The sequence below is a fragment of the Triticum aestivum genome, chromosome 1B, assembly GCF_018294505.1.
Source record: "Triticum aestivum cultivar Chinese Spring chromosome 1B, IWGSC CS RefSeq v2.1, whole genome shotgun sequence".
Taxonomy (NCBI): domain Eukaryota; kingdom Viridiplantae; phylum Streptophyta; class Magnoliopsida; order Poales; family Poaceae; genus Triticum; species Triticum aestivum.
The window spans coordinates 500,348,240-500,361,219 of record NC_057795.1 but is presented as its reverse complement, the minus strand read 5'-3'; the positions used below and the strand labels follow the sequence as shown (position 1 = coordinate 500,361,219).

Genomic DNA, 12,980 nt, shown 5'->3' with positions numbered 1-12,980 from the left:
ACTCCATAGTCTTTAAGGTCATTAATAACACTTAAGGCTGGCGTTACCAGTAATGCCCCTACTTTATGTACATTAAGCCCCTCGTAATGGAGGATGGCTGGGGTCCTGGCACACTCTATATAAGCCACCCCCCTCCTCTGGGACAAGGGTTCGCACCCCCTGTAATATAACACACATGATCCAACCGACTGCCTCTGGGCACCGAGACGTAGGGCTGTTACTTCCACTAAGCAGGGCCTGAACTCGTAAACCTCGTGTGTACACCTTCACCATAGCTGAGATCCTGCCTCTCCATACCTACCCCCTCTCTACTATTAGTCTTAGGACCACGACAACTAGTTCTCAGGCTGATGCTCAAGAAAAATGTGATGTGTTCGGTACACCTAAAACATCTATTAGGGAGTTTGTTGCTTCAAACGCCCCATAGTACAAGGCTCTATAAGCTGCATATGATATGGACACTCAAGTTTTTGAGGTTCCTATTGCGCCAAGGCTTGACATTTGGAGAGCATGATGAAAGTGAAGACTCAATAAATAAAGGAAACTTCCTTGAGCTTTAAAATTGGCTAGCATGAAATTTGAAGAGGTTGATAGGGTGGTTGTAAAGAATGCTCCACAAAACTGTAAGATGACATGCCATGACATACAACATTAGTTTATCAAGTGTTGTATCTAGCCGACTACTAAACTAGTCATTAGAGATCTTGATGGTGAACATTTTGCAATACTTGCCGATGAGTCTAGTGATGTGTACCGTAATGAACAAGTAGTTGTTTGCTTGCTTATATTGAAAAGAAAGGAATGGCAATTGTGAGATTTCTTGTTCTTGCGCATATCGAAGACACTTCCTATTTGACACTTAAAGTTGTAATTGACATCATGCTTGTGATGTAGAATTTTAGTTTTGCAATGGTTCGTGGGCAAGGATATGATGGGGCAAGTAACTTGAAAGGTGATGTTAGTGGCCTGAAGAAACTAATTATGGATGAGGCCCCTTATGCCTATTATGTCCATTGCTTTGCCCATCAACTTCAAGTATGTTGTTGTTGTTTGATTGTACTTGGTTCTTTCAATTGCTTGCATGTTTTCTAACTATTCTAGGCTATTCTTGTAAAAATATGAGAATGCTTCAAATAGCTCAAGCTGAGGAACTTATTGTTAGATTAGACTTGGAGGAAGTAGAAACCAATACATGTTTGAATCAAGAAATGGGTCTTGAAGGCCATGTGCTACTCATTGGGTCTCTCACTACAAGACTATCAGCCATGTTATATCTATATATCCTTCAATAAGGCATGTTCTCATCAAGATTGCAAAAGATTATAATGGCACAGAGGCACTAGCGGCAATGACTATATGTTGACATCATTTCAGACATTTGAGTTTGTTTTCATGGCACACTTGATGCAAGAAATATTTGAACATATTGATGACCTGAGTAGAGCTTTGCTAAAGAAAGATCAAGATATTGTTAATTCTATGAAGTTGTTAATCTCCAAAGTTTCACTTGCAATGCTTGCGAGAAGATGAAGGATGGAATGATTTTCTTGAGAAGGTCACTTCTTTTTGTGTAAAGCACAAAATCAAAGTTGTTGAGATGGAGGGTCCTAACTATCCTTTTAGGGAACCTAAAAGAAGGTTCTTTAATATCGCAATGAATTACCATCAGTTCAAGGTTGAAATGCTTGATAGGCAATTTCGAGAGCTAAATACCAGATTTGATGAGGTAAACACTGAACTACTTGCTTGCGTGGCAGCATGCAGTCCCATGGATTTATTAGTTGCTTATGATCAAGATGTGTTAGTTAGGCATGCTAGAAAGTTTTATGCGGAGGATTTCACAAGTGATGCATTTCCAAGACTTCCATGGCAATTAAGCATGCACATTTCTCATGTGTGGATAAAAAGGTTTAGAAGTGTGAAGAATCTATGTGAGCTTTGGTTGTGATGGTTGAGTCAGGAAAGCATGAATAATATTATATTGTTTACAAACTTCTTAATTTGGTGCTCATTATTCCGATAGCCACTTCTAGTATTGAAAGGGTATTTTCCTTAGTGAACTATGTGGAGAATCAACTAAGGAACAAAATTGTTGATGAATATTTAAACAATTGTTGGGTTACATTTGTTAAAAGAGAATTCTTCAGGGAATTAAACATGAGGATGTCATCAATCACTTCCAAAAAAGGGGATCATATAGTTATATTGTACTTTCCTTTGTTTTGTAATCTTTATTAAGTTTTAGACATACCCGCCACAATGATACTTTGCTACTATTATCAATATATGATCATTGACTCGTTTATGTTGCTGTCTTATTGCACACACGTCGTCCAATTACATAGCATTGCAAAAAAAATGTAGAAGAATACCAAGGAGCAAATTCCTGGCTCTGTCACTGTTTTGGTTGCAGAGCGATTGAGCTTCTTAGTAATGAACTGTGTGGCCCTAGCTAGGTTTGTCATGCTGGACATGAAAGCCAGCTACGTTCTTCACTTCACGCGGAGGAAGGATTATCACATACAACTATTTTCTCTCCTATGCAGAAATGCATGACTGCTTTGAGGGTGCTTGCATATGGTACAACCGGAGATTTTGTTGATGAGATGTCTGGATAGGGGAGAGCACTTGCATTGAGGCAATGGTGGAATTTTCTTAGACCGCGGTGAGAGTGTTTGGACCAAATTACCTGAGAGAACTAGTTATGGAGGAGGACACATAAACTTCATTGTCAATTGGAGAAGCATGAGGTTTTCCAAATATGTTTGGTTTAGTTGGTTGCATGTGCTGGCTATGGAAGCACCGTCCGATAGACTTGTACGGGATCATCAATGTCATACCACCATCATACTTTGTTTTAGAAAAGGAGGATCACCCTCGACCTCCACTTGATTATGATGCACGGAACCATATTTTATTAACGTTTAAGAGTATCAATCTCCAACATCGACATAGTACTAAAAAAATTATTACAAGCCACAACTGGCACAGATAGGAAAATATGCCTACACACATTGTCTATTATTGGACCGCCATACAAAACGATTGTACATATCCCGTGCTACCATGTCTCATTGGTTGCACCCAGAGACCATACACCCCGGCACTTCCGCATGTTGCGGTAATGACCACATACAGATCCATTCTGTAGTGCGGAAAATAACATGCTAAAATTGCAAACTTTCACTCTATTCAAAATGTAGTCATTGCAACAATTTCAAATAGCCCGAAGCAAAGCATAAACACCCACACATATTTGTGCCTTAGTTTTGGCCTCAACCCCTCTCAACTAGTTACCAAATATATCAGCAATACTCGTCGGTGGAAGTAAATTAAACGTCGCATGAATCATGCGCCATAATAGAGTGGCAAATGGATATGCAATAAGTAGATGGTGCACTGTTTCCTCGTGATCACAAAAGCAATACTGTTTATTGCCTTGTCATTTACGTTTTGCTAGATTACCTTTAGTAAGAATAACTCCACTATGAACAAACCACATGGAAATTTTAATTTTGAGTGATACTTTTGTTTTCCAAAAGTGCTTTGAACGGAGTCTAGAGTTGATTAAATCTATGTACATAGATTAGAACGTGAAAACCGAGAAGGCTTAAATCTTTGTACATAGATTAGACCGTGAAAACCCAGAAGGTGCCAACTTCCAACGCAATGTGTCTGGTGCATTAGTGAGGTTAATACGGATCAACCATTGTACTAAATGCACCCACACTGTCCACTTATCCCCGATCAGAGCTCTCCTGAACTAGATATTCAATGTATTTGACCCTAATATAGTGCTCACATAGTATTTCTTGCACTGAACAATATTTTACAAAGAAGGATATTGTGAAGCAGGGGCGTGTCCCCAAGCCAAGTATCCTCCCAGAACCTAGTTGTCCGATCCCTAAGGTAACAAATGATGTCTCTTTACACAAATACAAGAAGTTGCTACGAAGGATATTGAGAAGGCATTTGGGGTGCTCCAAACTCCTTGGGGTGTTGTTCGTGGGATTTCAAATATGTGGGATCCAAGAACATTGTTGCAGGTCATGAATGTTGTGTAATCTTGCACAATATGATTGTCGAGGATGATCACAGAAGGAAAGCCCGCACACATGATTTTTAGAAGTCCGGAGTACATGTCTGTCTCCCGGCACAAGATGCAGAGCATGTCGCGAACTTCCTAGAGATGTATTGACAACTTTAAGATACCCATGCACACATCCAACCACTGATCTGGAGCATGTGTGGATGCACACTAGAAATAATTGAATTTTATGTTTGAACTATGCACCATGAATAAATTTTATGTTCGAACTATGTAATATTCTCCCCGGATACATTTTTTGTTTAAATTTTATTTGTGTGTTATATTCATTGTTGTTTTGCTTATTCATATCGTTCAATGGTCCACGTGCATGGATTTGCATGTAATTGAGATTTTGGAATTGGAGGTTGCCCGGACGGACATAGGGAGGGGGGGTGCCCAGCTCCTGTCCGTGGACCTATAGGGGGTCAAATTTGTCCAGTCCAGTATGTTGTAGATGCTCTAAACCCTAGCCACAGAAGATCTTTCCCTTCACCTTCACCTTCTTCCTTCCCTCCCACCGGCCCCTTCAAAAGGAGTAACGCTTATAGCTTGTACCGAACCAAATAAACCCCCAGTTTGAAATACACAGAGGCACTGACAAGCACACATGCGCGAGCTTCTTCTTCTCTCTTCACCAGTTCGGCTCCATCTCTTCATCCAACTACTCCTGTTGCTGCTGCCGGTTCTCCATTCTTCTGCACTTCCCATCAACTGTCACACCGATGGTGAAGAAGCAACCATTGAGCTCGCTCTTCTACCCCGTCAACTCGGCCAACAAAGACACTCCGCCGTCGTCGCCTCCCACTCCGACGGCCACCCCACAGGCATGGATGTGGCCTTCCTGCAAGAACCCAACGGCTCATTCCTTCCGGTCCCCGTCCGCTTCTGCGGCGGCAGCGGTGGCAGCCAAGAACGCCGCATCCCTTTTCGTCGACTCCGCCGAGTCCTCCTCCTTCACCAACTACTCCGCGCGCATGCACCACGACTGTGCCGCCTCCGACAGCCTCTCCACGGAGTCCGAAGCCTCCGGCGCCGCGGCCGAGGACATGGCCGACGCCATAGTCCGCGGTCTCCGGTCCGACCGCCTCCGCTTCGAGCCCCGCGCGCCCTCTAGCTCCATCCTCGAGAAGAAGCCGCCACCGGCGCCCGCGCACGGCCATGAGGCTGCGGGGGCGATGTCATTCGGCGGCGGCGTCGCGGTGGCATTCAAGTCCGCGGACCCGTACCGGGACTTCCGGTCGTCGATGGAGGAGATGATGACGGCGCACGGCGCGGGCGACTGGGACTGGCTGGAGAAGATGCTGGGGTGGTACCTCCGCGCCAACGGCAAAGGCACCCACGCCGCCATCGTCAGTGCGTTCGTCGACCTGGTCGTCACCACGACAGCCGGCTGCTCCTCCGGCCACTCCTCCTTCACGCTCGCCGGGAGCGACCTGGAGAGCAGTAGCGCCGGCCGCAATGGATCTTTCCGCCTGAGGTGAACCAAATCAATCTCAGGCTTTCAGCCGCTCAGCTACGTGTCCGACCGACTGCGTGTGCTACGTACGTGAGTGTGCCTCGATTCATTTTGCCATGTAAACTGTAGCAGCTCCAGATTAATTAACCTGTACTAGCCTCTGGTTTGTTCGTAATCCACGCTGCGTTACTGCTCCTCCGAAGTGAAACTAAGACCCCGGGGCTAGAAATAGGGCTGCCCTGGGGCGCGCCGGCTGTAATTTCAGCTTGGGGTGATCCGCCGCCCTCAAGTCTCCCCCGCCGATTTTTCGGCCCACGTTCGACGCGAATTGGTTCACTTATAGCCTATTTTCGACGCAAAATGACCTCGCTATTGGTGCAAATTGATCAATTTCGACCCTTATTCGGCGGGGTTCGGCATGCTTCGACATAAACTCAACAGAAACTATTTTTTATCACATAGTTCGTCACAGAAAATCAATATAAATCAAATAGTTCTACAAATTTTATAGTTCAACAAATAGTTTAACAAATTAAAACTCATATTTCATCTCAAGTTGAGCTAGGCGTCGCCCTTAAGCCTCCATAGGTGCTCCACCAGATCCTGCAACAGTTGTTGATGCACCTGTGGGTCTCGGATCTCCCGACACATATTGAGGAAGGCAGTCCAGGTTGCCGGTACCTGGTGATCAACTTGGGTAAGAGGACCCTGCCTGTAATATAATTCAGTGTCAAACACTGGCTCTTATTGCTCGCTCTCAATGATCATGTTGTGCAAGATGACACAACAAGTCATGATCTCCCACATTTGATCTTTCGACCAGATCTGAGCGGGGTACCGGACAACAGCAAATCGAGATTGAATCACACCAAATGCCCACCCGACATCCTTCTTGCAAGCCTCCTGAACCATCGCAAAGTGGAAGTTCTTGTCTCCTGGCACAGGGTTTGAGATAGTCTCCACAAATGTGGACCATCTCGGATAGATGCCATCTGCTAGGTAGTATCCCTTGTTATAGTGCCACCCATTGACCTCGAAATTCACCGGAGAAGAATGACTTTCAACAAGCTTGGCAAAGACAAGGGATCACTGCAGTACGTTGATGTCATTGTGAGTTCCTGGCATACCAAAGAAGGAGTGCCAAATTTAGAGGTCATGTGTGGCCACTGCCTCAAGTACCACACTGCAACCACCTTTGGCGCCTTTGTACATCCCCTGCCAAGCAAATAGACAAATTTTCCATTTCCAATGCATGCAGTCGGTGCTTCCAAGCATCCCAGGAAATCCTCTTGCTGCATTCTGTGCTAGGATCCGAGCGGTGTCTTCAGTATTGGGTGATCGCAAGTATTGCGGTCCAAACACTGCCACCCATGCCCTGCAGAACTTGTAGAAACACTCAATGGTCGTGAACTCAGTCATGCGCCCATAGTCGCCGAGTGAATCACCGGGAGCTCCGTATGCAAGCATCCTCATAGCTGTCTGCACTTCTGAATTGAGGTGAATCCAAGTGTGCCGGTGCAATCCTTCTTGCACTTGAAGTAGCTGTCGAACTCCAGGATGGAATTCACAATCCTGAGGAAAAGCTTTCGGCCCATCCGATAACGGCGCCGAAATATATTTTTTTCAACGTGCAGTGGAGCGTCGGCGAAGTAGTAGGAGTAGAGCAAGCAATAGCCTTTCAGTCGATGCCGGTTCTTTGCTTGCTCTACTCCGACTACTTCGCCGATGCTGGAGGAGGAAGCCGATACCGACGTCCAGGATGAAGAGCATCTCATAGTCCTCGCCCTGGACATCGGTATCGGCTTCCTCCTCCAGCAGCGCCGCGAGCGCCTCCTCGCGATTCAAGGCCATCGCCGAGCAGACAAATTGCCGAACACCAGGCGGGCGCGGTGGGCGCACAGCCTCCGGTATCCCGCCCTGCGCGGCCGGAGCACCAGAAAACTTGCCCAGGAAGGTGGTGGAGAGATTACCGCGGCGAAACCCTCTCTCTTTTCCGGTGGGGAATGGCCTAGCGGTGGTGGGGGTTGGGCGGCGCCGGCATCGGCAAGGCGGCGGGAGGGCGTGCGTGGGGGAGGGGGAGGAGGAATCTGGACGTGCAAGATGACTTTTCGCCTGACAATGTGGCCCAGCCGCGGTTTTTCCTTCCGTCGGAGCTCCCAAACACCCCCCCCCCCAGTGCGTTGGGTTCGGCCTGGGATCGCCGGGCCCAAAAACGGACCAAGACGGCGGATTTCGACGTCTTAAGGGCACGACTGGAGTTTTTTCGGCGCGGGCGCGGAAAATGTCGTCATGTGAAGCACCGGTACAACATGCACGCCGACGCCGGCGTAACAGCTAACGACGAGAGCGACGTGAGCAACGTAACACGGTACTACGTGCGCTTCTCAGTAATTGTGGCATCCAGCGAGAGAGAATATACGCGTCACAGCCGGACAAGGAACAAGTTTGGACCGATTTCCGGAGGTCGCTGTGAACTCGACGTAACAGATCTCGTCGTACGTACGCGCACTCGCTAATCGCCATACATGTGATGTTAGACGAGCTACGTACAGCGAACGTCTTATCGTCAGCGGCTTGGCCGCCCGGCCGGCCGGCCGGACGGACATGCATGGTCCCCGGCGCCATGCACGTGCCGTCGATCGAGATCGATCGGTTCCGCGCGCGAATGCGTTACCGCAGCAGGTTGCCGTCGACGTTGATGCGACACCAGAAGCTAATTGTTCATCCCGTTTTGGAGTAGCTATGTCACGTTCGTGAGGGCCAGGATCAAATGGCAAGCTGCCAAATACCCCGTTGCCCCGCTGCGTCGTCTCAGCCTCTCAGGTGAAAGGAACGGTGTGCTGGCTGCTGCTCCGGGCCGGCCCCTTTCTGAGGTCCAGTGAGTCTCATGTGGATGGGGGCGACTGCTTCGCCTGCTCCGCAGATCTGATCGATGCCGCGCCCACCTTGTGGCACTGGCAGCTGTGCCGTTTCGTCGGACGCCATTAAATAGTTTGAGACCTTCTCGTTCAATTAGATGGGCGGCCCTGCTTCCATAAAAAGAATCTTTGGCCCATGGTCCCGGCCTGCGTCCATGGCGCTTCGCGCCTTTTTACCCTTGCTGTTTTTCTCTAAAAAAAAAACTCGCTGCTATACAGTACGTAGTTAAGTACCCCACTCGCGGAACCCACGTGTCACCGGCTGAGAGGGTCACTGTGTTTTTATATCCTCAAGCAAGCAGTGAATACTGTATACAGTGTATAGATATATGTGCATATTAGTATATCCTAGGGGATAGAGGGAGAAAATATGTCATCTAATGATATGAATGAGACACATATTACCATGAAAAAAAGAGAGGGCTTTTCAGGAAATGCTACGATGCTCTACTACATCTTCCACTAAGGGAAAACGTTTTTCTTTTAACGAATGTCGATTACACTCCAGAAAAAAAAAACGTTCGGACATTCAGTCAAAGCCCTTGCGCGGCTAGAAGAATCGTCCCTTGACAAGTGGCAAATTAACCGGGTGACAAACCCATACCCATGAGCAAATGAATCAACCTATACGTCCCGCACGTCCACGGTACGGCGCTGCCCATCCGCGCAAAGGCCACCGGCCGGCGTACGGGCGGGCGGCACGTTCCCACCACGCCCTCCCGTACGTGCGATTGCGCACGGACACGAGCGACCAACGCATGCGATGCGCGCGCGGGGCAACGGGACGGCCCTCGGCCGTAGTAGCACTCGGACGACGAACGCGCGCGCCGCCGCCCCCGGCATTCGATCGAGCACCGGCCGCCCGGCCGCTGGGGGCCGGTGCGGCGGGCGAGCGAACGAGCCAGACGCGCCCGACGCCAGGGGTGTGGTCCAGGCTCCACCTGTCACTGCCGCTAGCTATGCGCTTGGTGCATCAGTGCATGCGCAGCTTTACGCAGAGTCTTGCATTGATTTGTTGCACTAGGGCTCGCGCTCTCACGCAGAGTACACGACGTTTGTTGTTTTGCTTCGAGCGTGTGGGCGAGTTGATTATGTCCGCATGTGCCCGCAGAGTAATCACGACCCCCATCTTATGTAGCAGAGCCACTAATGGCCAGCATGCATGGTAAAACTTGCTCAAGACCGAGCGAGGAGTGAGGAGCGTGGGATCTAGCGGCGGGCGGGCCAGTGGATCATTTGCCCTTTTGCGGCCGATCCGTGACCGTAGCTGGAAAGGAACGCGACCGCTTCACAGCAGCCAGGCCAGCGTGTGTGCCCCCGAATAGTTTGCTCGTACTACCGTGTTCCCAGCTTTCCAACTCACCCATGCATGCCTCTCCTGGGCCAACCCGACGCCCCTGGCAGTTTTCGACGTGCCGCGGGACGTAGATTGACATGAACGTTAGTCATGTCGCATGAATTCCTGTCCCTCGGCCACTATGTTCTGTCCGGAAGACAATCAAAAGTCGTTTGTTTGGTAAGTATAAGGCCAACTCCACCACAGGACTCAAATCGTCCGCAAATGTTAATTTAGAATGACTAATTCACATCTAGATATTTTTTAAGAATGTCACACCTAAGTAGTTCATCATATAATAAGGGCATGTACAACGGAAGCAGCACCTAGGGATGGTCTCAGATGCCACATCAGTTCAGGCTATAGCACACAAATAATTTACCCAACGCAAGTGATGTCATGTGGCAGCCTGCTGAGGTGAAGAAAGCTCCAAACATAAGTATATATAAAAAACTGGGCACATCTGCACTCTCCTTCTCTCTCTCCGGTTTTCTACAGGGACCACTCCTTTTCTCTCAAGCACTTGGCTCCTCTGCAGGATCCACCTTCCCTCTGCAAGCTACCATCTTTTTGGTCAGACGTGTCCACGATGGCTTGTTTCCGACGTGTACCTTGTGAGGCATCTGTCCAGGGTGGCGCATTGGCCATGCCCTAAGGGGCTTCAAGATTTGTACATAATATTTTTTTAATTGTGTTTTTGCCGATGTTGTGTGATGTCATACTTAGATGTGACATAGTTATGTCACATCTAGATGAGTCCTAGCCACACCCATGTTCGTTTGGGTAAAAAAGTGCATCCAACGGGCGGACCCAAATGAACAAAGTTGTCCGCAGACGTCCGTTTTTGTCCAACCCAACCCCAAACCTGGCGCAAATTTGCGCAGCAAATGGGTCTCCGTGGACACGGGCGGACGGTCTCGTCGTCCGCTGCGTTCGCCCGCTGGCCCACGAATCAGTGACTGCCTTCTCGACTCGATAGCCTCGCCACTCGCCAGCCCCGCCGCCGCAGACCCCGCGCCCACCGCCCGCCGCCGCAGACCCCGCACCCACCGACCGCCGCCGCCGCGCCGGTCGGGCAGCCGCCCCGCCCTGCGCTCGCGCCGCAGCTCCGCCGCACGCGCCAACCTCCCGCCGAGTGCGCCCACCGATGTTGTGCTCCACCGCCGTCACCGGAGGCCACGTCCACACCGGAGCCATGTCCACGCGGCGCACGGTGAGAAGTGGCGCTCCGCCCGCTGCTCCAACGATGACGCACGGGAAGATAGAAGCGAGCCGAGCCGTCGTGGAAGATCTCTACCGTGGGTGGGTGCGGCGCGCGGGGCGGCGCGAGGCGGCCCGGCTGCGCGCAGCCGAGCTCGGCGGCGGGGGCGGGCGAGAGCGGCGGCGAGGCGGGGCAACATGAGGCGGCAGGGCGTGCGCACGGGCGAGCTCGGGCAGCGGGGGCGGGCGAGAGCTGCGGCGAGGCGGGGCGGGCGGGGAGCGCATGGCCAGGTCGGCGCGCGGCTGGGGTGCGCGCGGGGGGCACGACACGCGCGGAGCGGGGCTGGGGTGCGCACGCGGGGCGGGGCCACGGCGAGCTCGGATCAACGTAGGGGCGCGCACGGCGAGCACGGGTGGCGGCGCGCGCCGGGCCTGCGCGGCGATGGAGCTCTGCTGCGGGGCGTGCGCGTTGGCGAGCTTGGCGGCGAGGCGTGTGCACGGCGAGCTCGGCGGCGGGGCCGGGCACGGGCGGCTTGCTTTGGCAAGCGCTAGGCGGTGGTGCGGACAGTTTGCGGTCAAGGCTACGCATGCTGCGTTGGGCGCGGATGCGTTGGGCGAATCACTCGAAACCTTTCTGAAGTCCGAATATAGTCGTCTAATATATCGATCTTTACGTCTCGACCATTTCGAGACTCCTCGTCATGTCCCCGTTCTCATCCGGGACTCCGAACTCCTTCGGTACATCAAAACACATAAACTCGTAATATAACTGTCATCTATCTTTAAGCGTGCGGACCCTACGGGTTCGAGAACTATGTAGACATGACCGAGACACGTCTCCGGTCAATAACCAATAGCGGAACCTGGATGCTCATATTGGCTCCCACATATTCTACGAAGATCTTTATCGGTCAAACCGCATAACAACATACGTTGTTCCCTTTGTCATCGGTATGTTACTTGCCCGAGATTTGATCGTCGGTATCTCAATACCTAGTTAAATCTCGTTACCGGCAAGTCTCTTTACTCATTCCGTAATACATCAACCCGCAGCTAACTAATTAGTTGCAATGCTTGCAAGGCTTATAGTGATGTGCATTACCGAGTGGGCCCAGAGATACCTCTCCGACAATCGGAGTGACAAATCCTAATATCGAAATATGCCAACCCAACAAGTATCTTTGGAGACACCTGTAGAGCACCTTTATAATCACTCAGTTACGTTGTGACGTTTGGTAGCACACAAAGTGTTCCTCCGGTAAACGGGAGTTGCATAATCTCATAGTCACAGGAACATGTATATGTCATGAAGAAAGCAATAGCAACATACTAAACGATCAAATGCTAAGCTAACGGAACGAGTCAAGTCAATCACATCATTCTCCTAATGATGTGATCCCGTTAATCAAATGACAACTCTTTGTCCATGGCTAGGAAACATAACCATCTTTGATAAACGAGCTAGTCAAGTAGAGGCATACTAGTGACACTTAGTTTGTCTATGTATTCACACATGTATCATGTTTCCGGTTAATACAATTCTAGCATGAATAATAAACATTCATCATGACATAAGGAAATAAATAATAACTTTATTATTGCCTCTAGGGCATATTTCCTTCATGTACACCGTCGACGGTCCGCCGGCAGATACATGAATGGCGGTCGGTCGGGCTCGGTGCTGGCCCAAAAGCTCGTCGGCGCGCCGTTGCCACTCATCAAGTGCGACGACTGCCCAAAGACGATTTTGCGCCGCATGTCTACAAGTGCTCAACCGATGGGGTATGTGTTCATGAAGCTTCAGTAGTTCTCTCGGATTTGACTAGTTGTGCTGACTTAAATTTTTATTGTGTAGAATGGATGCAAATTTTGGTATTGGGAAGAAGAGTACATTGATATATTGATAGAGCGTAATTTAGTAGATGTTCGTGCACTTCTAGCTAATATAGAGGCTAGAGATTAGACTAGTGCGCTTGTTGA

General features: G+C 49.8%; 1 protein-coding gene across 1 annotated transcript; it reads left to right on the top strand.

Moving 5' to 3' along the window:
- Window positions 1–4,627: 4,627 nt before the first annotated feature.
- LOC123093313 (transcription repressor OFP13-like) lies at window positions 4,628–5,884 on the top strand. Its single transcript, XM_044515244.1, has one exon. The coding sequence runs from the start codon at window positions 4,813–4,815 to the stop codon at window positions 5,569–5,571; it is 759 nt and encodes a 252-aa protein (XP_044371179.1). The 5' UTR covers window positions 4,628–4,812; the 3' UTR covers window positions 5,572–5,884.
- The last annotated feature ends 7,096 nt before the right edge of the window (window positions 5,885–12,980 follow it).